Source organism: Acanthisitta chloris, unplaced genomic scaffold (assembly GCF_000695815.1).
Source record: "Acanthisitta chloris isolate BGI_N310 unplaced genomic scaffold, ASM69581v1 scaffold9414, whole genome shotgun sequence".
In the NCBI taxonomy this organism is placed as follows: Eukaryota; Metazoa; Chordata; class Aves; order Passeriformes; family Acanthisittidae; genus Acanthisitta; species Acanthisitta chloris.
In genome coordinates this window covers 53026-80336 of record NW_008668736.1, presented here as the reverse complement: position 1 = coordinate 80336, position 27311 = coordinate 53026, and the positions used below count along the sequence as shown (strand labels likewise).

The following is a 27311-nucleotide window of genomic DNA, read 5'->3' as shown; positions in this document are numbered from 1 at the left end:
TCTCAAACCCTATACCAAGCTACCCTTGCCCTCTGCATTCTGCAGGGTGTATTTGTAGGCTATTCACATTTCCTTGTGTGCACAGAGTACTCTCTGACACCTGGGGAATGGGAATGCAAACTGAGAAGGGACTATGGAAGAGAGGGTAGAAGCTTGTATTTTGCTCCATGTTTATTTTGGCCATTACTTGTAATTTTCCTTATTTGAATTAACTGATCATTAAATTCTGGAGATATTTTGGGTTTCTTTGTGTTTACCTTCTGCAGCAGTATGAGGATAGCCATACCAGCTCTGACTAAAAATTCATCTAGTCCAGTGTCTGGTTTTCAGCAGACTAGGCCTGGATTTTGAGGGAAAGGGATATAAGCAGGACAAGTGTGTAGTAATGCTTATCCAGGATACTGGATCTCTCATCTCCTACATCTTATGCCTCCAGAATCTATGTAAACATCAGTGGTATCTTTACACAGTATCTTCTTCTCACTCATAGTTCTCTGCATCCTTTCTCTCTCCTTAAATAAATCCTGCAAATATAAACCTGAATTGCTTATCTACACAGGTGACTCAGTAGAGCTGTTCTTCTGAGATATTCCAGATATGCCTATCGATACCAGACCAGCTGTGTTGCATTTGTGTCCAGAGTGTTTCAGGCATATAGCCAGAAGAGGGAGCAAAACTGCCATATTTTAAATATATAAAAGAACGTATGAAACAAACAAACAAATCCTCCCCATGCTCCAGATGGTCCTGGAGAAAGTCCCTTTATGGTAGCTTAAAAATAATATTTTTACTTTTTGGTATTTAATATACTTTACTAAATATTAATGTACACATTTAATGTACTGTTATCTGACTGTATCTTTTCTTCTAAGTAATCTGGTGAATATAAGTTTTTCTGGTGTTTCTTCATGTTTTACAACTCTATTATATTTATTAAAGTGGCAACATTTTACTCTAATTTTTAGCTACGACTTTACTAAGTGCTGTTTTATAAGTGCTCTCTGCAACCTTGCTTGAGTATATCTGAAATTTTTATTCTAAATAAGCAATAGAAGATTCAAATCAGTTTATTCCCCATGTAGAGGAATTCACTAGTGAAATATTTTAAATTTAGAACAGAATTGACTGGATTTTCAGCTAGGGAATATTATGAGAAGAGACTGCTCCTGGACTAGGCTTAAGTAATTTACAGCTACAAATAATTAATGTAGCCTTGAAGTCAATTTGAAGAAAACATCTATAGAGTAAGAAATAACCCACAGTGCACTATCATCTCCTTTACAGTAGTAAGAATAATATTAAATATAGACATGTTGCAGTACTTTTTTTTATTACTTACCAAATTAATTCCACTAAAGTTCCTTTAATATATTCTAGCTGCAGCCCCAGCCAATGAAGCTCAGGGTTTGTTTTCCGTTTGTTCGGTGTTTGTTTTGGGATTTTGTTTTCAGAGTACGTAGTTCAGTAAGGAAGAAGCTATCAAATCAATAAATAATTAAGATATGTCAGAAATTTTATTGGAATGCTGTATTTGTTAAAACCATGATATAAGTGATGCTTACATAACCATTTATAAACAAGTTATTTATTTTAAAATGTTATAACATTTCCTAGCATTCATTTGTTGATTTGGTACTAATTTGCAAACTGTTTTTGTGTGAAGGCTGTGTGTGTACGTGTGTGTGCGCACTCATGCATGCACAAGGGGCTGTCCCTGCCTCTATATTGGCCACACTTGAACAGCATTCGGGACAATGCTCTAAGAAACATCTCAGTTTTTGAAGGAAAGACACATCATCATGCCTGGAGAAGAGGAGGCTCAGGGGAGACCTTATCGCCCTCTACAACTCCCTGAATGGAGGTTGGAGTCAAGAGGGGGTTGGCCTCTTCTCCCAGGCAACCCGCAGTAGGACATGCCATGGTCTAGTAACGACAGTAGGGTTGGACTCGATTATCTTTGAGGTCTCTTCCAACCAGGTTGATTCTATGATTCTATGACCATGTCTCAGATGAATTCCTCAATCTCTAATGTGCGCAATCATTCTTTAAAATATTCTTCCAGCATATGGAGGAAAAAGTGTAGATCAACAATTACTATGTCCAAAGAGGAAGGAAAAATTATGTCCTCAGATTGGCTGTGGAATGCTACCTGGAGAGACGGGATGTCTTGCTCTGTGTTTGTCAGAAAAAGGCTATGTGTGTTCTTACTTGTTTTCAGATATTGGATGAGTCTTGTTCCTGTTACTTCAGGGTGGGGAAGTGTCAATGCTAATTACTGAGGCACCTGAATGTTTCTTTGATGTAGGAATAGCAGCAGTCTGGCATAAAGTCTTCCATACTGATTTTGTGTCACTTAGAGTTGGCCTTGATGCCATTAGAGGCATGCTGATGCTGCAAGGTGAGGCTGGATTTATTCCAGATATATTTTAGTATGTCTGAGGTGATTTATATATCATGATTTGAAGCCATTTGCCTTCCCCTAGTAGAGGTCTAACACAACTGAGAATATTTCTTGCTGTGTGAACTCTAGAGGCTAATAGTTCCTTTTAATTTTCTTAGGGACTTTGTTTTGTAAAGTAAAATTTGTATGCCATGAATTTAGCCTTAATTAATTCTTCTGTATATACATATGTTAATGCATAAGTTAAAGATCCTGAGTATCTGATTTAAAACACTTTCTCTGCTTTGGATAATTTATCTCACAGTTCTAATGACTTCTTATGGTGCTGCTTTGTGTTTAAGAACTACTAACCAAATCCACATTCAACTTATTTTTACAGTAGTTTTCACCATACATTATTAATAGCGTAATTCCTTTCTGGGCATTTATCATATAAAATTAAGCATAGAAAGAAGTTCTGAGGACTTTTCATTTGCAGAAAAATATGACTAAATTAAGTATGTTCTAGTGAAAAAAGTGAAGACTATGCTAACCTAATTAAAAGCCTAAAACTAGAAATGCGCTGATAAAAACTGGTTCACAGAAATATTAGGCGCTGAAAAGAAGATAAAAGCTGAGGGGATATAATAAAAAATACAAATCCCAATAAAAGAGAATGCATATAAAAATGTTTTAAGTAAAGGCTAGTTGTGTAAAGGGCTATTACTGTTTGCAATGTGGTGAAAAGAAGAGAGGAGGGAAGTATTTGCATAAGAGAATTCCTCCTCATTAGCATCTGGTATTTTGCTACATCATCTAGTACTTCTGCAGATTGCTGCATCATTCCAGTTCAGCTGCAACATTCCTGGTGCTCAGCTGCCATGTTTAAAAACGCAGAAAAGCCAACGACATGCAGCTCTTTTTATCATATATGATTTTCACATTTTAAATATTTGTCATCTTGAATATTCTAAACAAAAATGTAAGAAATGCTGAGGTTGTACTTAACACTAGGTGTACCACCCACCTCTCCCAGGCAGCCAAGGGAATGACACGGAACCAAGTGTCACCCTGACATGCAGTGGGGAAGGACCAGCTGCATTATTCACTGAGGTGTGCAGTGCCCAGGGGTAGGTGCAACAACTCAACGTAAGGAAACAAGTGCATCTAAAGACTGTACCTTCCATACTGATGGGAAAAATCTGCATCAGTGTACCAGTCAAATCCTTCTATTACTAAAGGCACATCAGACAATTAAAGTATTCTGGCTCAAGAATCACAAGTTTTATATATTCTATATAAGATCTTTTTGTACAAATATTCAATAAATTTGCACCTTTCTTTATACATAAGTCAAAACTGATTATCACAACAGAAGAGAGACTGAAGTTCATTTTATGAGAAGTGAGAGTGATAAGAGGTGAATGATGAATTAGAAAACTGTATGGTTTCTTGCCAAATATCTCATATTTGACCATACTCTGTTTAGGTTAAAACAACAAGGGGATAGATGGTGACCCTTTGCCTTGGGGAAAAGAGATTTTAAAGACTATAAGGCATAAAGTGCATTATATTAACTAAAATTATTTATCTAAGCAGGGACGATATGGGTAGCACTGACATTCGGCACTTTGGCTAATCATCAGCATCTCTTACTAGGCCTCAAACAGAAAGTGCTCATTTAAGCTCTCATTAAAATGTATTTTTTTAGCTTTGTAGAACATGGAGATGGAAGTGGAATTAGAAAATGGTGAAGAAAATATTAATTTTTGAAGTAAATCCAATGGATGTGTCTATTTTTATTTCTCAGTTGAAATAATAACCATTACTAGTGAAACTTTTGCAATGTTCTAGAAGTCAGTGAAGCTTTTCACTGGATCTGGAGTACCTCCAATCCACATATACTCAGTCTAAGAGTTGTACTTAACTGCGGATAAAATTAAATAGCATTTGAATTTAATACTGATATGCCATAAGAATAATTGAAGCTATAGAAAGATGGTCATTGGGACCTTTTCTGGAAATGTTTACATGCTCAAACTATCACTTTTGGTATAAGCATAAAAAAGTAGCCTGTCTTGTTTTATGTAATACTTTTTTGGTGGATTTTTAAATTCTTTTCAAGGTTAACACATCAAAAGTATTTATTTGAAGTGTTATATTTTCATTTGATTTTTATTTCTTCATGCTTCTCAATTCAAGTGTTGCTATAGAAGCCCTTCTGGAGTGCTACCAAGTGGGTTAACTATTTTCTAGATACTGAGCTCTCAAAAAATTATTAAAGCCTACCTTGTTGTAGGGAACTTTGGTATGAAAAGTGACTTTGGTGACTGACCAAACTACAATTTTTAGGTTTAGAACTGAATCAGGAGTTCTGAAAAAGAGCTCTGACCAAGAGTCAGAGAGAGTCTTCTAAAATCTGCATAAAGCTACCATCGAAATAACTTTGAGCTTCCTGATATTCTTCAGTATTTAGATTATTTGTTATATATCCTGAAAAAAAATCCTGTGTTTTATATTGCTGTTTGCCTACTTTTTACCTTATTCTAAGTATCATCTCCACTATTTGATGTAAATTATAGTCTAATGTGGGGGTTTTTTTCCTAGCAGTTCCTATTCCTTAAATTCAAAGGTAGTTTTATTAAAGTAATTGAATTTCTTTATGTGTTAGTTAAGAGGACACTTCTGGACTCATCTGAGAAAAATGAAGCGTAAATGACATCAGTAAATATTTTATTGCTAATGCTGAATTTTCATAGAGAAAAAGAATGAATCACGTTTTTGCTAGGAAGAAGCATAGTAAGATTTTATTTCCACAGTTTGGAAACAGAATGTTCCTTTTGAAATTTCTCATTTGCTACTTACTCCACATGGTACTTCAAAGATGATAGTTTCTGTTTCAGCATGCATATCTGTGGTGTCATGAAATCATTATAAGGACAATTCTATCGATGCATTACTTAGGGCCTACATCTCTTATCACTTTCAAAAGTCAAAGCAACCTTTGATGTGACAGCAGCCTTTCAGGGACCAACAACAGCCACAGATAAGAAGGCTGCAGGATGCCTATAGATAACATTTTTCACATGTTTACATTTTGAATGCTACCTATCCGTCAGTCTTCTTTAAAAAGGATAATTAAAAGTCATAGGCTGATATCACTTTATATCAATTTATTTTGAATTTATAAGATTGAAAGTGTTTTCCATATCTGTCATGTTATTCTCCACCAATGCCTATTTCTGAGACCATAAAAGTGATAACATCTGTGGGCAATGGTTCTGAGGAAATTCACACTTTTCAGGATCAGCAAAATAGGCAGATTCTTAAAAGCCCAAAGCAAAAATGGGTTCAGGGTATTGAATATGTCCTGTTAAGTGGTCTAGATTTGATTTTGGCATGAGATACCAAAAGGTTTAAAATTGATAGTATTATGCTAACTACCTAGTTTGTCAGAAGACAGAGAACTAAAGTGTGCAAGAAAAATATTTGACAACCTCAGAAAGACTAATGTCTTGCAAGTCTAAAGAATGGAGTCTCCCTGGAGCAATGTATGTGCTTCTATCCATAGCACTTTTCCTGAGCAGTTAGATCAGAAATGCCAATTTCAGGATACAGGATCCATAATTAGCAAGGGACTTTTTATTGAGTAACTTAATCTGCCTAAATTAAAAACTGAATTTAAATCAAATTCCTGATGTAGAAAATAAATCAAACTTAGCTTTGGCTTAACAATTTATTGTTAAATATACTTTATCAGTGTAAGGTGATCATGCATGATGGCTTGTTCAGGGGGTTTTGTTTGTTTGGTTGGTTTGGTTGTGTTTTTCTTAATTATACCTTTGCAAAGACTTTTTACCAAAATATTTCTAACTTCCTTTATAATTTACAGAAACACAAAGATTATGCAAGAAGCTATAGAATGTGGAGTACTAACTTTTAAAAATGGGCCAAATTATTGTTAAAATAACCCCTTCTTTTATACCAGTTATTAAATATCAAAGAGAGTGGAGTATTTGACAAGTTGCATAGATATTAACTTTCGTATAAGATGTTCTGTTCCATGTTTAAGAAGTTTACTAATTCTCTTCACTGCAGGCCTCTAAGAACTAATCTAAATTTTTGCCTTGTTATTGATAATATATTCATTTAGATCAAGTTGTCCCAAATGATATTAGGTGTCTTATAACATAAACTACATAATATTTCTGATTTTTTTTTTTTGGTCTATGCTAGAAGTAACATGGGAGGACCAGCAGAAAAAGGTGAATGGTACAATAACTGATGACAAACCATTGCCGAAAAAGAAACACCATTCTGAGACAGGTTTGTCAGGGTTTGGAAAACCACATGAAAGCATGAGACAATAAAAACACATTTCATGCTTTTGTAATGCGTGTGTGCTTGATGTACCTTATTTTTTTCACTTTGGTGTGAAATTTTTAGTATGTAGAGACCATTTAGATTACATAGCTCTGTTTTAGAATAGCCAAAAATAGATCTGCTTTTGTTAACAATCGTGTTAGACTGCACATGCATTAGACAAGAAGTATTCTGGCACAGTATTACACTTAGCTTGCTTTTTAGTTTTAAATTTTGTTATGACTTATCTATTTGTGCAAGCCTGAGGAATCCAAGTATGACTTATGCTGATTCTTATTTAGTTGACCAAAACAAGGTATCTACTGCATGTATGGTGGGAAAGTCATCTTCTAAAGACTTGAATCTGAAACCTTCTTACACCATCACACGTCAGAAATAATGCTTTTTATACAAACTGCATTTTATATCTCCATAATGCTGGAATTCTCAAATCTATGAGAACTTCTTTCCTCCGTTCTATACATGAATGGATTTCTTCTGAAACTAAAAGCTATCACCAACTTTCTTTCACCTCAAACATCAAGTTCAATTCTTCAACTATCTTTGTTCCTACAAATGCATAGCAATGAAAAGTAAAGCTAGTCAGAATAGTAATGATGATGATAATAACAGTATTGGTCTGTCTTCTGAATCAGACAGTAAGAGGTCCTAATTACACTAATTTGTGCACTTGCAAAAGGCACACTGTAAGGAGCAGAGCAGGAAGGGAGCAGAGGGAAAGGAAGAGAAAGGAAAAAGAAAAGGGAAAGGCATCTTTATATTGCAGGTTTCATCCTGGATTTAAAGGTAGTTCCACATCTACTTGAGTGAATGGGGATTTTTCAGTTCCAAGAATACCTAAGTTCAGTTTTGGGTTGCAAAGGTGTCTCTATTGGGCATATTAGTTGTCTCACTCTAATAATAACACTTTTCTCAAGCACACAAGTTAAAATTTGCAAGATTTTTCAACTGTCACCTCCTCAATTAATGCTGTAATCTCAAGTTTAGACTCACCTACATGTCTTTTCCTGAAGATCAGCTACTGTACAGCTGAAAGTGCAAGAGTCAGAACCGAAGAGCAGCAAAATATGACTTGACACTAACCTAGGAATTAGGGAACCTAGCTGTAAAAGGCCAGATGTGCACTTGCATTTCCTGTTCCCTGACTTTTTGATGCATCAGAGGAAGTTACAGGATAAAACAAGTACTGCTCATAAAAGTATGCATCAGAATGTGATATATCTTCTTTTCCAGCTGTTTAAACTATTGCATGACAGATTCAAACCACAATGCCTACACATCTTCCCTGTTGCCTTTCTAGGAAGAGTTGTGCTGAACAATACCTTTTTTCCCTGACATAGTAGCTGGGTAAGAACATTATCTCCCAGCTGAGGTGGGCGTGGAACTGATCTAGGCAGATGATGTGTTCATAGTTATTAGCAATGCTTGTTTAGAGCCACCTTCATTTTTATACAAACAGGAAACATATTTTGTTAGATGGCTGATCTTGGGGCATTCTAGATTTTGGAACATAAGTGAAGTCTTACAATTGTAAGACAAAAAAAGGCAGAAGAATAGAAGTCAGAACCAAATATGGACATTAAAAAATTATCACTTTAGAAGTGTTTTGTATGTTGAGACAATATCTATCTGATTTTTATCTATTTTTCTCCTCTGGAACAGTAACACTGATATCCAGTGCTGCAGGGAATACACAGAATTGGTTTGAAAAGCCACAGTTGCAATTGCCAAAGTTTAGAACAGATAAAATTTGAGTAAAAGTGTTGTTCTGCACTCTATATGTGAAGTCTGACGCCTGCTAAGAGCATTAATTCTGCTCTGATTTATGTTATCAGTAATGTCTTCCTTGGTATGTTCACATGGGAAAATGATGCATAAGGCAGAAACATCTGAGGTGGTTCTGAACACTCTGGTATGGACACCAAATAGTACATACCTATATTCCTGAGAGATGCTTTTCCAAACTGATTCTCTCCATTTGTGAAAAAGCTCTATATACTTAAGTGGCAGGAGTGAAGGCGTACCAGTGTAACTAATCAATGCAGCTTCCAGGATCTTTCATTGTCTGCTATGTGTGGCACACATCTGTACCCTGTATCTGTACCTTATGCCTGTATCTCTGTGTCAGTACAAACAGTTAATTTTCAATAGCCAGGACATCTGGAAGGATGTGCCATAACACTGTATTCACATCTGGATGTTGAGCTATATTGTATCTATGACTATGATCTACTGGTGATGCAGCCTGACAGAATCTACCTAAGGAACCTACCAATTCCTTGAAACTTTCTGTTGTGGAATTTACCCTCTGCACAGAACTGTGCTTTCTTTCATCTGAGAATTCTTTAAATGTTATGTTTGCGCCGAAAACAGGAAAGTGATACTAATACTTAGTCCTTGGATGCAGTTGGCATCCTTCAGAGAGAAGCAAGGAGGAATAGGGACACCTCATATTTCTGCTGCCCTGTTTTGATTGCCTTTCCATACCATGGAAATTCTGATATTACCTATGATGAAAACTTAACCTGTCTTTAAGTACAGTTTGTCTGCTAAGAAGTTAATGTAATCAGTCACATGGCAATAGCCATGGTGTATTATAGCATAGAAAGTCTAGGAGCAAATATTGATTACATAAGTACCTTGATTGACGGACTGAGAACTCTGAGCAAATTGTAGACAAAAACATAAATAGATAATCAAAATAATTTCAAAACCCAGAAAAAATAGCAGTAATGCCATATAATGTGAAGCATTAATATTCAAGAACTATGGATGACTTAAAATCACATTAGTTCTGTGTATTTTGAAGAGTAAATTGTATTTATGCAAAGATTTTGAAGGATTGGAAGGGTAAAACTGCAGAATCATAGGTAAGCACAGCATAAAAATTCAAGCTGTATTTTGAATGTATGTGCTCTTCCTTTAGCCAAGGTGAGCACCCTGTCAAAGAATACTGCATTCTCAGGACACCACTGATTCAAAAAGCATGTGGAATAGTTATTAGTTCATATCTAAGATCATTAAGCATTTCTACTATCAGCACCCACCCCTGCTCTGAGCTGTAATAGATAGCCTATGAAACAAAGTGGTTAAAGCTCTAGGCCTCTAATCACTTTGCCTTTGCTGATGAAATGAAAAAAAATAATGCAAATAAAATAAAAATTGCTTATTATTAGGCACAGCATGCAAACATTTTCACATGGTTTTGCATTTTTATATATGAGGGCTTAAGAAAAGTTGGAAAAGAAGTAGGCTATGCATAGAGAGTGTATCCTATACTGAGAGAGACCAGGTTAGGTAGGAAATTGTTTTTCTTAAAAAGCAATTATTTTCATCTGGTGTCATCGCTAGCCTCGCTTGAACCCATCAAGGTAATTTAAAGGAAAAAAGCACGTAGTTTAGGGTGTCATGGCAGTGATACTCATTTCTGTTCCCTGTCAACTGTTTTTGTTCAATCAGTCTCACTATCCAGAGTTTTGGAAGCTGAATGCAGTCTAGAACTATCCAGAAACAACAAAGGTAATGCAGAAACAGGCTTGATACGTTAGCAATGAAAACTGTTGGGTTTCCCCTCATTTTCCTACACAGGGACAGTAGATTTGATGGTTATTTTCTGGAAACCGTCCTCTAATGGTTTCATTATCACTGGCTATTGAGAAGATTGAAGTGTCATCAAATATACAACTTTTGTCACAGTCACTTTTGATTTCTAAGGAGCAGCTGGAGAACAGAACCATGGTAAAGTGCTGGCATGTTTTAATAGGAGTGAACAAAAGGAGGCAGAATAGTTGAAATGGATTTATACATCTTGGAATGGAATGAAGTTAAAATGCAGTGTCCTTATAATTATTTGAGGGAAAGACATATTTCTGTGAACTAAACTAAATTTTTAGAGGAATCATAGCAATGGTATGTTAATCGCATCAGAAAATACCATGGCAATGAGTGCTTACAAATGGTAAGTCTTTAGATGGATAGATTCACTTTCAATTTAGAGGGAATCATGCCTGGTTTTATCTGTGGAACATTTATTTATCTTGCCTGGGCAAAAGTATTCCTTGGCTATACATAAACAAAGGCTTTCAGAAATATTCTAATGTGACTATAATTCTGTAGCAACCCAACCTACATGGTTTCATTTGATTTAGAGAGTTCATGCTGCAGAGAATATTTACAATTTCTTCTTGTATGCTATTTACTACCTTCTTCTCTACTATCCTTATCTTTGGGTGGGAATAGCAAACATTTTCCATACTTGCTGTCTTTACCTATTGTATTTTTTATATAACACATATTACTTAGCCTATATTATGTAATTGCAGGATTAAATGTATTGCTTGTGTCTTCCCTGTGTTTTCTTTATCCTCTGACAATATTTTTGAGAAAAAAAGTCAGCATACATCTAGTGTACAACTGTGATTTTGTGTGTCTGGATTTATGCTTTGAGGTAAAAAACTGCTTGAACTAGTAGGAATTACCTCATTGAAAAAAATTAGAAGTGTGGAACAGGCTCTGTATGTACAGGCAGTAACTGGAAGTTGTGGCTTAATATTATTAAAGAGTATTAAGCAATAGTGATTTTATTCACATTTCAATGTAGTAAAATAGCCTTTCGCTCTGAATCTTCTTTTAACAAATATTTGTGCTCTTAAATATTCTGCTATCTACTCTTCTATCTGTATACTTGGTATTGCAGAGTTTGAATGGTGTCAAGTGACATCTTTCCTGAGAGTTAAATGCATTATGTCATTTATCAGGTCTAATCACATCCAGACTAAAGACATATTTATGGAACATACAGACCCCACGGAGCATTTGTATCTTAGAGTCTCCTCCATGTTTTAAGATTATGCCTATTTGATTGTTCTATTGCACTACTCATTTTGTGAAGGATGTCCAGAAATGAGGCTTTTCAAATCTGAGACCATATTTGAAGCAAACAATCTTTGCTTTTTAGGCTAAGATGAAACTAAATTTAAGAAAACTCTTGGGGGGGAAAACAAAGAGCAATTAACTTACATCTGTTTGTCCTATGCTGCTTTAAGAATTTTAGATGGACTTGTTAGCCATGTAAGGTTTTTTTGTACACTCAGTTCCTAAATACTTTTCTTCAATGAGTAACATTGCTTACAATGAACAGTTCTGTATAAAAGCACAACAAAATACATAGTACTTCTTTTGGGAGGTTCATAGATGTACAGTGCAATACCTGTTTTTAATTTACTTTGCAGGCTTATTTATTGAGAGTTTCATTAATTTCTAAATCTGTATAAAATACCCTTATACATACTACTCTCATACATCAAAACGAACAATTGATCCAAGTAAATGCTAGTTCCACCACAAAGTAATAACTATGCAAATGAAGACTGCCTATTGACACAATGTAAATTTAATAGAATTTATGCCATTGTTTTATTCTCACATTTAAATGTATTTCTATCAACAAGGATCTATTTTAGTAGATTAAAAGCTACAGAGAATTTTCAAACAATTGTTTGGGATTTATGGCATGGCTTCTTAATCAGGAGAAAATTGATTCACATAAGTGCTATTGTGTGTAAATTAATAGGTCTATTAGTACCTCCTTCTTATCATCATCAGTTGAAAGAAGCTTGTGCATTTCCATGCCACAACTTCTATTAATTCATTCATATTTGCAACAATTAACACAAAAATCTTATAATCCGTTTATCTCAAGAGATGAGATATCAGCTGATCAGGTATCCACAATGAGAAGGCACCTAGTATCTTTTTATTTCCTCTGACTGCTATTAGAATCATTATTCTGATATACTAGATGAGTAAAAACTTAAAGCTGAAAAATATTTGTAATTAAGAATGATTTTTGTTTGCCACTTTGATATGTAAATATTTTTTTCATAACAAATCGTTTGAATGAGGACTCTCAAAAATGCAATTTTTAAAAAGTATTGGTACATGTGACTGATATGCATGCAAATTCTGAATTCTAGGATGATTTAATGATGATGAAATACTGGTCATTTGATTCTATGATGTGCAAAGAGAGTTTTCCTGGTATTCAGTCATGTCCCACTGACATGACTAGAATACCTTGCATTACCACATTAGACATATTCCAGATTTGGAAATAATCAGATTCCAAACTTGCTTTGAAAAATTATAAAGGATTTCTCTTAATGCAGTAAATGTTTCAAAACTGCTCATTCTTGTGGATGTTAAAAATAATAAACCCAATATAAGGGGGTCATGATAGAGACTCTAATAAGTGGTTTTGCCATAGTAGGAGTGCTCACTTCAGGGCTATAGTTATATAATATAAAACATTTTCAGAGCATTTTAAGTACTTGTAGCTGGGTTTTAGTGGTGCTAATAATGATTTATTTGTTTATTTAACAGTTATAGCAATTATAGCTACACTATATTAATATGAGCTGTAATACACCACAGGGCAGTAGATCTACATATTTGCTAATTTGTATTTCATCCAATGGATTCAATGTACTTGCCCAGATAAAAAATATATATATATATATATGCCATTGGGGTTTTTTTTTGACATACAAATACATAGCAACCTTTGTCAAAACTGACAGATGCTATGCTTTCATATTGCATATCTTATATATAGCACTTCTGTGTGTTCATTCTGTAAGCAAATTTAATTGCCTAAAAATGCATTCAAATTATGTGTATTTCAAGCTGCTTGTTTTTACAACAAATTTTGGTACAGTCTTGGCATTTGATAGTAGAAAAAAAAATCTACCAGCTATAGTATATAATCATTTAGTACAAAACACAGTGGTTATCAGATGAAATTGAGTGTTGTCTTTGATTTCATTTTATTGGTTTATATTGTTTATTCTAATTTTGTATTTTTTCAATGGTATCTTGATGTTGACTGTAAAATGTGGATAACATTATAGCCATTTTAGTGGTGTGTGAATTTCTCTGGAATTCTTAATCTAGCATCTGCAGTGTTAATTATGAGCAGTATTTTGTGACTCATTAACAAACTGCATGTTGAAATTAGATCAAGCTTATAGATTTTTTTCTTTCCATTTCTGGTTGTTTTTGGAAGAAAGCATTTGTTCTGCTAGCAACAGTAGCTTCACAGATCTTTGCAATTATTATTACTTCACAAGATAAATTCCTCCCATTCTTTTGCTGCAAATAGATTTTCAGTACAGAGCATGACACTGTTCCTCAGATGTTCTCCATATCTGAAATGGCAGTGTGTTTTTGCATGTGAAGTAATAAAGTAAGTAATAAGATAGTTGTTTTGGTATTTAATTTGCATGCATTTACAGTAACATAGACTTCTGTGAGATGAGAATAACATTTGGTTCTGAAAAAGTATCCTGAAATGACCATGAGAGTTAATAGCTATACATTCTCTTTTCTCATATTCCATATTTTGGTCTTGATAATTTTGACTTGGCAGCACATTACAATAATGCAGTCCTTTCCAGAGTGTATTATGTGGATTCTGAATTTTTTGAACTTGTACATACTTTTGAAACAAAATCCATTTTCTGTTTTGGATATGTGAAGTTTGGTTCAGCATGACTTACAATAATTGAATAATTGAAAAAATCTAATAATAGGCATTCTAATGGTGACATTAAACTGAATGTTCAATACTTGAAAAACAATACTTGCATTCAAATAGATAACATTCCAAAAAGTTGAAGAGTCATGAACAAAGGTATTTATGCTAGTTAACATACCTTTACTGTCTAGCTTTTTCTTCAGCATCATTGCAAGGATTGACTTTGCTGTCAGCTGTAACTTTTATTTATTATTTCCTCAGCTCCTATACTAACTCTGTCTTTACTGTTCTTTTTCAACAACAGTAGTTTAACCACTTCTTCCTCAGCTTTCCTTTTTCTTCTAGTGTCTGTTATTTTTTTTCCCCACTTACTAACTCTGCCCTGCAGACTTCTCTCTAAAACAATTTTTGGCCCTTTCCCTCAGTGTCAGTTTTAACCTTCTGAATACATCCTCTCACGCCCATCTCCTTTGTCTATGTCTGTACATTATACGATGTGATCACAGAAGAAGCGGAACCAACAAGGAGAAGAAACTCAGGTCTGTCTCTTCTACTGCTTTTCTCTGTGTTATTTTTTTCATTTTACCTTTTCTATAGATTTTATCACAGCTCACCTCACATACTTTTCCTGCTCTTCCCCCTCAATAAATTGAAATATTGGCAAGCTGTAAGAATTTAAGTTTAAGATACTTGTGTAATTTTTATTACCTATAAACTATGTACTCTACAATAAGTAATAACAGGTAGTTGATGACGTGTGCTATGCCCTAAGACTTTAAAGTGATTTGATTTCTATCATATTGATTCTTATTTTCTATCTCCAGTATCTGTAAATTAACCTTTAAGCTTCCAAGTAGCACATGAAAACAATCTGTAATTTGTTTTATCTTTCCATTTGAAAATTGCTACAAAAACTGTGGGATCTTATATAACTAGTTATTTCTGACCCTAGGAAGGATATAGTTTGAGAACTGAGTAATTTTAGTAAGTTAAATTGCATGCACTGGAATTTCAAACTTCATTTCTTTGAATAAAAACTGTTTTGATTAGGAGAAGAATTGTTAGTGATCAAAAACTCTCATGACAAAAAGCATAAAATATAATGTTATGATAGCGTGAGAGAGCAAGAAGCCAAAACATAGACAGAATTCTAACCTAGCTGTATTGTTCATGAGGCTTTTATATCATATTGTGCATTACTTCTGGTTTCATCTTTCCTATCAAATTTTAATCTGCCATTTTATTTAATTTTCCATGTACTTTATGTTACTGGCAGAAAACTAACATCTAGCAAGGCATCCTGGCTCAGAAAATGCAGTAGTTGTTCACACTTTCTTGCTCGTTCAGTTGTAGTGTGCAGAACAACAACAAAATTTCCCATATATAAGTTAATTAAATTCACCTATTGTTGTGATTTAACCCCAGTCAGCCACCAAACACCACGAGCTGCTCACTCACTCCCCACTAGCAGGATGGGGGAGAGAATCAGGAGGGTAAAAGCTAGAAAACTCATGGGTTGAGATAGAGATAGTTTAATAGGAAAACCAAAAGCCACACATAAAAGCAAAGCAAAATAAGGAATTAATTCACTGTTTCCCACTGGCAGGAGGTGTTCAGCCATTCCCCAGGAGAGCAGGGTCACATCACACACATCTTCCTAGGGAAGACCAATGCCATCAATCCAAGCATCCCCCTGCTTCCTCCTTCTTCCTCCCACTTTATATGCTGAGCATGATATCATATGGTATGGAATCTCCCTTTGGTCAGTTTGGGTCATCTGTCCCAACTGTGTCTCTTCCCAGCCTCCCATGCACCTCCAACTTTATTGTCAGCATGGAAATACGGAAAGCAGAAAAGACCTTGGCGCCATGCCAGCTCTGCTCAGCAATTACAAAAACATCTCTGCATTATCAACCCTGTGTTTTGCAGAAATCCAAAACATAGCCCCATACTAGCCACTGTGAAGAAAGTTAACTCTCCTCCAGCCCACCTGTAAAATATAAATTTTGCAAGTTTTGTGTCAAAGCTTTAATTAATTTCCTGTGCCTCTTCTATTAACCCAACAAATTAAAGAAGCCATTTGGATGCCATTTAGGTTTGGAAATCTGTAGTCATTTTGGGTACATTGACTGGTCCATTAAGCTTAGGTGACATTTAGTCAAACATTTTTGTCTCTTTTCTACTCTTGCTGGCTCCTTCAGAACTCAGTTTTACCTTTGGTAATACTCTTGTCCTAATCAGTGCTAGAGATTCTCTTTACAGAACCTTGCAAATGTTACCTGCTGTGTTTTTCATATTAAACAAATCTCACGATAGAAAGTTCTTAAATTACAGAGTTAAAAAAGTTGAGTATGGATAGAGGAGACAAGTGGTAGTGTGTTCTGAATTCCCTCTTTCGTAAATCATCACTATTAGGAATTAATAAATTCTGCTGTAGAAAAGCTGAGTTTACTTACCTTGTACTTACAATCCATTCCCAGTCCCTGTGCAGTGATTCTGAATATCTTTTATTCCAAAAATGAAATTAGATGTTTGGGTGACCCATTTCCTATCTGTTCATAATAGAAGAAAAGTTGTGGGCCTTTTTATTCAAGAGTTATTGAGAGAATCAATTTATTGAATCAAAGTACAGAATCAGTCCATATCTTTCTTGCAGTTGGAAGAAATCAGACCTTAAAATGCTATCTAGTGTCTCAGAAAAACATATTTTCATCACCTATGTTTCTTGGACATACATGAATAGGCAATACCTGTGTATTCTAAACTTTTTTGGACATTGCAATTCAGATACTCTTCTCCAAAACACTACTTAGCTCAGTGTTAAGTGAATGTATTAGGCATTGATGAATTTAACTGTCAAACACAGAAGTGCAAAAGCATGATCAGCACTGCAGTTGCAAAAGTTGTTATTACTGCTCTTAAACTCAGGAGAAATTAGTTTGTTTTGTGCATAGTAACGTATTTTCAGATATACATTTCAGGCAGGCACTCTTTCATGTTTTGCTTCAGTAACAGCTTACACATTTCAGTATAAGGCACTTTGAGCACAGCTGAAAACCAAGGTTTGATTCAAAGGAATACCTTTAGAAGGAGATGTTTTCCTGTTATTTTAGAATTTGCTCTGTGTGGAACTAGGATTATCCATTTACAGGTTTCGTTGGAAAATGATTTTCACATTATTTATCATGCTACCAAATGTGTGAATTAAAGGATTAGGTAATAATTTTAGGTATTATTAGACCAAGAGGTGTTGTGAAAGCTCAATAGCTGAATATGTGACTATTGTGTTTAAAGAAAAATATTGCCATTTCCTCTCTCTGGAGAGTATAATCTTAAATTGCAATAATGAGAGAATTTTATTCCTTGAAAAATATCTAGGGTTTTTTTATTGAACAGTTTTATGAAAGTGCATGCAAATCTTGTGCTGTATATTTCAAGCACAAAAATAAGTTCAGAAAGCTAACAATAATATTTTGATATAAATTTTGTTATCTGATGGCAGTACAGCTTGGTAACATCCTTAATGACTAAACCCTGTTTTTCTTGGGTGAAGGAGGAGCTTTGCAATGCAGAGTTTTCACAATTTGTTTCTAAAATAATATTTTGGAAATAATTTAATATGCTTCATAGGTTTAAATATTGTGAAAACTGTTGGGGAGACATATGCCTGTTCACCTCCCCATGTATTCAGTGTGAGGAATGGAAGTAAGCTCCTGCCTGCCAAAGAACCTTAGTGATGAAACAGACACCTTTATTCTCAGCAGTAAGATGGTTCAGACCAACCAGTTATCATTGTGCCAACAAATACTTGAGATTGCAAGTAATACTTAATTTTCTCTTCAATCACATGAAATAAAGAAAACATTCTAGATCTGACTCAAGTAACTGCCGAAAAATTGATTGCCAAAATGATGGAAAGGCTGATCCATGACAAAGGCAGTCAGGGTACATGCAGCAGAAACAGTGCTGGGTAATTAATTCTAGGTTTATTCCAGGATGAGAAAGGGTGAAGTAGTTATGTCTAGTCATTGTTCCTTCCTAAGGCAGATGGAAGTTAGAAGATAGAGTAGTAGGGAGAATTCCATTTCTAAAGGGCCACAAAACTCTGGGAAATAGAGATTACAGTTCTTTTCTGCAACATCTGGAGAAAAGCTGTCATGTTAAGAGCACACAAAAGATGTGTTAGAGCTTTTGTTAACTTTCAGAATGAAACTCAAAGAGACAAGGACTTTAGAATATGTTTTTTTCTGTGCTTTATTATGAAATTTCTTTGTAATAACATGATTGCTGGAAGTGAAGCCTACAAAAACTAACAAACCCTATTGAAGATGAGTGACCAAATTGAAATAGCTCATAGCCCTGGACAGTGGAGGGGCAAACAGTGGAAGGGCCTGGCAAATAAACTGTTGCAGAAAGCAAGGGGAAAAAATAGTATGATTGAGAGGGTTTAAGAGATTAACCACAGTAGAAGACAAGGAGCACAGTTATGTAAATTAATTCTTACCTTACAGTACCATGAGAAGTTTTTCAAGCCTTCCAAAAGTGGATCTACTGTGATATATTTACCCTTTATAAACAGAACATGACATCCCTCTACTTTTGAGTTATTGTTGTGGTCAGTGTTCAGTGACACACTTTATTTTTAAAGACCAGGATGATGCTTTAGTTCATTTCCATCTTCCTTATGATGCAAAAATGTTTCTGGATGGAATTTGTAACATTTTAGCATAAATATGATTAAATTACTTGTGCATCTCTGAACACTTATGTGATATTTAGTTTGACATGCATGTTTAAAATCTGATGCCTTAGACTATGAAAGAGGCATTTAAAGCATCTAAATCTGTAGTTGGTCAACAAAAACCAAAGGGATAGGTAAACTCCAAATTCATTTTAAAGCAACTTAGCATGGTAATAGATGTATCATACTGGATGGCTGGGAGCTTCTTTGTCCTTATTTTTAATTTTGATTATAATTAAAACTAGAAACCAAAGGTCTCCAAATCCAATCCCCAAAGTAATCATTGGTACTAAACCACATAAATAAAGGCTGATCCTCAGTCTGCTGAAGGTAAAATAGTAAAAATATCAGATGGTATAATTTAAAATGACAGCATAACTGTGAAAAAGATAGAATTGCATTACATACATATATTTTAGCAGTAAAGGTTTGGTAGTTTAATTTGGAATTCTCCTGAGTTGTAAATGCAGGTGCACACAGTACTGTTGGTTTTTGGCTCTTGGATTAAACCTTTGTCCACCTTTCTGCTTATTGAGATGCTAATGAAGATGTCTTGCATTCTTACAATGGCTGAAGAATCTCTATTAATACCTGTTTGCATTTCTGAAAGCAGAGGCATAGTTATAATCAGCTGTTTGTGCCTGTGTTTTGAAGTGTCTGCATCAGAATGTGAAATATTCTGTGGTTATGCTGTGGAGTGTACCAGTGGTGGGAACTCTGAGAAGCTTGTGTGCTTGGCAAATAGGATGTTAGAAAGCTTAACAATAAGTCTGTGCTCAGGCTTTCCTGAAGACAATGCAGAGTTTATAGCATGGCTGATCTGAATGGATTTTTATGAATACAGAATGTAAGAAGCCACTGACAACTCAGATATTTTTCTTTTACACTTTCAAAATCCTATTGCACATCATTTACATAGGAAGGATGTACCAGAATTCTTTGGAGAAGCAAAAGGTGATATTTTAGCTGATATTTGACTTATTACTTCTTTCTTCCTTTTTTTTTTTTTTTTTCCATGTGGGCCTCAGTATTTTTCAAAGGCCACCAAAATGTATGTACACCTTTGTATGAGACAGCAAGGACAAACATCACAGACTACCCTGCAAAACTCACTTTGGAAAAGGATCTACACACCATAACAAAGAGCTGGTCATAGCCCTAATCAATACTTTAATAAGCATGCAAAATGTAACTTCCCAGCTTGCTTCAAAAGATGTTTGTCCTTTACCATCTGTACTGATCTACTCCTTGTGATGAAGACCTGAGCTGACCCTGCCAGTTTATGAACCCATGATTCTGGAGATTCTTTAACTTCCTGGCTTAGATCACTGCACCCTCTTATTCAATTCTTGTACTAAACAGTGCCATGAATTCTGCAAATAATCCAAAGTTACATTGTTAACATGCTTTGAGCACTGTGATAAAGATTTGTTTAAGTGGTGAGAAATGTCCTCCGGGTTTCAGTCTTTGTTTAGTGCATCAAGTTTGAAGCCAACAAAAAAACCCCAACCTAAAACAACAAAGCCATCAAACAATTCTCAAATAGAAAGCAAGAATGTGAAGGGATGCTTCCCACTACGAATCTGGCTAACTGAAATGGTCTTTTGAGCGTGACTTTTTAAGGACAGTAAATCACACTTTAGTCACATCTAAACAGTAATATAAAAACACTTCAACAACCTTTAATTGCTTTTTTCCTTGTTCTATGTTTCTATAGGTGTCAGCCATATTCTTTTCATTCAGATTGTGATGTGGATCACAGACTACTTTGAAAGGCCTTGCTTGCTGCAACAGTAACTTTTTTGTGTTTGCCACACTTTGGACATAAAGCCCTGGAGTGAAGTTCAGTAGCCATTTATATCACACATCACCTGATATTTTGCTAGGCCTGTAGCAGTCAGGCAGTTACACTTTTCACACAGTTGACAGCCAGAATGACAAAGTTTAGAGCTAATTCCTTAGAGGTAGAATTGGAATTGAATGGCTCAGGAAACAGGAGTAAATCTAATCCTTACAGTGCAAGACCTCTAACTGGCAAGATTAGATGTTCAAGGCAAATACTTTAGCATTTTGTGTTTTACTTTTAGGAGACAGTCTTCTCTGCTTTGCCTGATTTGATAGTAAGGCTATGAAGATGGTGAAGGGCCTAGAGGAGAAACCATATGAGGACCGACTGGGGTCACTTGGTCTGTTCAGCCCAGAGAAGAGACTGAGGAGAGACCTCATAGCAACCTAAAACTTCCTCGTGAGGGGAAGTGGAGGGGTAGGCACTGATCTCCTTTCTGGTGACCAGTGCGAGGATCCAAGGGAATGGACCGAAGCTGTGTCAGGGGAGGTTTAGGTTGGATATTAGAAAAATATCACCTGAAGAGTGGTTGGGCACTGGAACAGCTCCCCAGGGAAGTGGTCACAGCACTAAGCCTGACTCAGTTCAAGAAGCATTTGAATAATGCTCTCAGGCTTGTGGTGTGGTTCTTGGGGCTGTCCTGTGCAGGGTCAGGAGTTGGACTTTGAAGATCCCTTTGAAGGGACTTGTGGGTCCTTTCCAGCTCAGAATATTCCATGGTTCTGTGATATTGTTTCAGGGACATTTTTTTTCAGCATAAAATTGATTTCTCTATATTCTCATTAATAGTATTTCAAGAGAAATCTCTAGTAAGAGATTTGGTTAGTATTTTTAAAAGTACTTACCAATAGTTAGGGACTTGAGGCTCTTGATTAGACTTCTTTTCTATTAATTTCGCCTTCCATATACATATTGTTAGATACTGAGAGATATTAGCACCAGTTAGAAAGAACAGATCATTACAAGACCAGCTGTGTCTACTCTTTTATGAAATGTAAGTGGTCATTATAATAGCAATGTCAACTGTGATGGTGGAAGAAGGTTTTGAGGGAAGATCTCTCAGCATTTCAGTCTCTCTATCCCTATAATCCATCTCTGTATTCTATCAGTATGCTTAAATTTATATGTATTCTGATTAAGCTGAAAACATTTATTTTCTTTAATGGGAAAAAATTTCTCCTTCATGAAGGCATGGATTTTTTTTCTCCAAATTGTTTAGCTCTGAAAACCTTTAGTTCTTAAATTGAGATAATTACACCACAGGATACAGTATAAGCTTTCTACTTTGTCAACCAAGGTTAAATCAAGTGATGTAGAAAAATTTTAACTACTGTGATTATACTGAAGACATCACATAAATAAAAATAGATTAAGATTTTTTTTAGGAATAACTGGTGACTATGTTACTTTATATTATTCGGTTCGAGACATTTTAAAATAATCTCACAGTTCTTCATTGATCTTCATCAGTTTCAAGACCTTAAAGCTCTTGAGAGCCTTTTTTGTTTTGAACACATAATAACCAAAAGCATTAATTACTTTAGTATCAACATCCTTAACCTGCTTTGAGTTATATCTAGGCCCATAGCTGCAGTGAAGATCTTTGCTGCCAATGGACAATACCAATATTGTTCAGTTCTGCAGCTTCCTGCCCAAGTGAGATCTTTCTCAATTCAATCTTCTGTTCTTTTGAGTACTTCTTCAGACAATGCTTCACAATACAACTGCAACCTTAGTTTGGAGAGTAGGATTCACTCTGCTGACCTTTCCTGTAAAAATCTAAATAATTTATTCATTGTAGAGATTGGACACAGCACTTCAATAACATTCTTAAAATTCAAGAATCTTATAGAATTTTATGTTTGCTAATGCTATGTTATTAATTTCTACAATTCCATTTGGAGATATTTTTCTGGTTTTTTTTAAACATGAAGCAAGAATGGATGAAAGTTGGATAGATTTCAAGCTTCTTTATTTTGACAATATATTTATTTAAAGACTTATGTTTGAAAGATGTCCAGGCATAAGGATGAGTGAACTTCTAGACATCTTAAAAATTGAACTATCTTATAAAGGAATAGATTTCTGTATTAAGATGGTATTTAGGCAAAGTAAAGATTTCTTTTTCACTCTGCATATGAAATAAGTTAGAAATGTTATCATACTCTCTGAGCTCAAGTTCAAGGGTGTTGTAATGACTCTTCACTTTCATCTGTTGAGCATTATGTTGAATCGGTGGTACTCCTATCAAATGGCTTTCTGCTTTAGAAAGTAATGATGCAATTGAAGATGTGTTTGTAGATTTTTATATCGGTGATAGCAATTTAAAAATAAACTAAAAAAAATTTAAAAGCCTGAAAAGTGAACAAAACTATCTCTTTCTGCTAACCACAACCCCCATAGATAGTATAGGCCAGGCTGCTCAAAGGTCATCAGAAGAATGAAAAGGCCTTGTTTATAAACTGTGTACATTATGGGGCAGGAAGGGTCAGGGAATGGGAGAGATTCCAACAACTGACTTAGTACCTACTGATTTCCAAAAGTGCAGGCTTATGATTTGCCATATCTGTTTGCCATAAATTTGCCAAACAATCCACTAGGAATTGCCAGCAGAACAACGACCTTGATCCCACACAGGATGGGCTACCAGATCCTGTCGAAGTGTGGTACATTATTTATGCTCTCTGCAGGAGCATTTTTTTTCTTACATTTCTACCTTGCTCCAGTATGATTTCTTGCTGAATATGACTTCATCCTTTGCTTTGATACCCTTCTACAGAATGATATTTCCTGTTTCCCTTTTCAGTCTGTGTACCGTAAATTAGATCATATTTTTGTGAGCAACCCTCAATAACCAATAATTCTGGAAAAATATGTAGTTCAAATAATGCATGTTATTTTTGGTGTGCAGCTTGGGGGCTGTTGCTCCATATTCATGGATTGTTTTAATTGAATTTAATATAATTTTGAAAAAGAAACAGAGAGTCTATTTAAAAATTAATGTATTTCTAATTAAAGTAATTTTCATTTGACTCAGAATTCTTTCACATTAATTACCAAACTTGGATTTCAGATTATTTATGGGCTGCCAAATTACTTGATAGGGATCCAATGTATTTTCATTTGTTTGTGACAGAGGAATGCCCTGAGCCATTTACAACCTTTGATATGCATTCAGAGTATTTGTTGGCATCAGTCAGCTGGATTTATGTGCATGAACTGGGTTCTGAGTGTTGCTGTTAGTGTCTTCTGTTTTTCATAATTTTTAAGTCTAAGACAAGATGTGGTAATATCATTTTTATAACTTTTTAACCGTAGAAGCTATGAGAATTGATCAAACCAATGAAGATATAATTTAGTTACTGGAAACCATTCTGACATATTCAGTTTTTATGCCTGAACCATTAGACTGTATCTTGTGTGTGCACTGCACACAACATACAGCATAAGCAAATTTTGTACTTCTATTTTTGTGTCATCTCAATCAAGGAAACAGTAAGGTAACTATATCTGACACCTGCCTTGCTCTCTCTTTTGACTGTGTTAATGATTCTGGAAGTGCACAAAATATCTGTGGGTTCCCTTCAGTAAGTGTTCAATAAAAGTGCACAAATGTATACCCTAGCATGCAGTGAATATGCCTCTGGATGTAGAGCACCATACTTGGTTGGTTGACTAAAATCATCAAGTTGAATTAATTTGTTGAGTTTTATTAATTTTTCCTTTTAATGCATGATTTATGTTATTTTTATTATTATTTCTGCATTTTCTCTCTCCCCCTCTTTTTGTTTTACATATTGCTTTCATTTGTTTATAGAAGAAAAGAAAGCAGATCCAGAGAATGGGGATACAGGTAGGGTGCCTTATTCCCTAAGTGCTTTGATCTATTATGTTTAAGCAAATGTGTAGCATTGGCTTGGATCACAATTTTGATGTATTTTGGGGGGTTCAAAATGGACTCTAGGAAATGGAACCCAAGAAAGGGCTTTCCCAAATGTATTTCCTTTGCTTTTTAAAGGAGTCAAATTAGGGTGAGGAATGGAAAGAAAGAGACTGGAATCAGCTAAAGAAGGCTGTCGTACACTTTAAGACTTCTGTTCTGTCCTCCCCTCTCCAAACACAGTGTGGTCACCTGCACACCTCCTTTGTCTTCTCTACTACAGGTTTCCAATTTCCAAAATCTCAGTATTTCTTTAGTTCCCTCATCACTACTCTTTTCCCATGCCTGAGTGGCTGTGCCTCCCAAATTTGGTATCCCTGTTGTCCACATGTATCCAAAACTAAATCTGTCCTAATATTGTAAGAGAAACTCCACTCTACTTCCATACCCCAGATTTCCCTTTTACTCTCTGTGCCCCAGAAGCCTCACTGAACAGCAAACTCCTTCTCCAAGCACATCACTGTTGCCAGCATCTCTAGGAACTAGAATGGTTTAATAATTCCCACTGGAGAAGACGATGAAAGAAAGAATGAAAGAACAGATGTCCCAGCTATTTTTGTTTTTATTTTTTTGAATAGGTAGGTTTGCTTAGGCTAAGCTAGGTGATTGGGCCAGTTTGTTGTCCATTTTCTCCCTGTTGTGGATCACAGACTATAAGCTGAAGAGTCTTACTCTAGAGATTAGCCCTTATTTGACCAGAAGAGCAAATATCAGCTTCTGTCTGAGTTGAATGATTGCTTATCTCCATGTAAAACTGTGACTCTATGAGCAGTTGAGGTCAGGAAAAGTTGGGTATTAGCAAAATCAGTGATTACAGCCCCTTAAATTTTTGTGTGTGAATCAAGCATTTAGTTTTCACTTATGAGGAAAGCTTTAATGGTGAAGTAGCTGAGTCTTACCTTATTTCAACTTAAAACATGAAAATAGTGGTTTGTATTCAAAGCTGGAGCAGTGATTTTAGTCCCTGCCCTGAGTCCTGTTATAGGAATGGAATTATACAGCCACCACCTAGACCACGGTAGGAATTACACAGATGTCACCTCAGTAGGGCTTGTCCCTAGGTTCCATGTCAGTAAAAGAATCAGAGTTCCTTCTTCTATTATGTTTAATAGGCAACAGTAGTTACAGCTTGAGCTGGGTGCTTCTGAAGAGGGGCCCTGCCACTTTCTTGTTACTAGATTTTATAGTCTCCATAGGTGGCTTGATTTTGTGATGGCAGTTCTGCTCATTCAGTCCTGCTTGCAGCATCTGTGGTCTTCTGATTTGCTCCCACAGCCTCCAAGCACTTTTGTTACAGAATATCCTGTAGCTAAAGTAATAATAATAATTCCTTGTCTAGTGGTTACATTTCCAAAGATAAAAACAAATGTCAAAGTACAATTCACATGGCCTAAAGTTTAATTTACTGTAGTTACTAGAGCTAAGCTTGGGCACAGCTTAGTCCCTCACTACAGTCCCTGTGGATCTGAGGGCAGGTTACAGGACTCCTGTGCACAGTACCTGGGTGCCTTACTCTGGCTTTTCAGGACTGCCTTTGCACTGTAGCTGTGCTGCTTTCCTTCAGTACACTCTCTGCTGAAAATATGGAGAACGGCTGGTAATGAATTAGCAGGTGGCTCTCTATCAGCCAGGAATTTCCTTGTGCCCATGAAAACCCCACTGAACTAACCTTCAGACCATGGGTTTTTAATGTTAGAGAGTTATTCAAACTAAGCAGAACTCCAGGATGTAGGCTACAGTCCAATTATCCCAGTTATGTTGGGTGACCAGCAGTGGGCTTTGTTCTTCCATTCGGTCTTTCTTAATTTTTTATGTTCCATAGGCTGAATTTGAGTGTCTCGTTAGATATTTCTGTTGGAAATTACTGTTCAGAAGCAAGATTCTGAAAGGAAGTTAAGGTAGAAGTGTACGAATAAGCCATTTTGCCTGGCCAAAATTTGGTTGCATGCACTTTGGTGCATCATAGCAGTACATCAGTATATCAAGAGTAGCTTTAATTTTTTAGGGGTCAGTCTATATAGTCCTGAAAATGTGTGGTGCAGGGCTTTAGCTAAGGATCTGAATGACACAAAGGCTCAGTCAGCCCTCGTGTTATTCAGATGTGTGAAAGTTTATGCTTCTACATTGTCACCACTGTTGATAACTCATGGCTAGATTCAGGTTAGTTCTATTTGTCAACACATACTCAATAAACAGCTCCTGATTACAGTGTAGTCCTTAGGACAGGACCAATGTTCAGCATTGGTCACCAAACTCATGTTAGATGGTGAAGCTTCTAATGTACCCAGACAGTTACTAAACCCTCTAGAAGTACTTTCTGCTCCAGTTAAAGCCCTTCAAATAGGTTTCAGCTAAGTATAGATTTGCCAGCAGAAGTGGAGCTGATAGCCATGCATTTCCACCACTGAGTGCAGCATGCTTGCGTGCTGGACCATGTGGACAGGAAGTGCTATGACTCTCTCAACCTTTCCTACTTCCATCCAAATC

General features: G+C 35.6%; 1 protein-coding gene across 1 annotated transcript in view; it reads left to right on the top strand.

Annotated features, from left to right (window-relative positions):
- Nucleotides 1-27311, top strand: part of LOC103800661 (regulating synaptic membrane exocytosis protein 2-like) — a gene marked incomplete at its 5' end in the record, with an annotated part of 148444 nt that overhangs the window by 78719 nt on the left and 42414 nt on the right. Inside the window, one exon of the mRNA XM_009073043.1 lies at nucleotides 14795-14836. Within this exon, the coding sequence (XP_009071291.1) occupies nucleotides 14795-14836 (42 nt within the window). The remainder of the gene's footprint in view (nucleotides 1-14794; nucleotides 14837-27311) is intronic.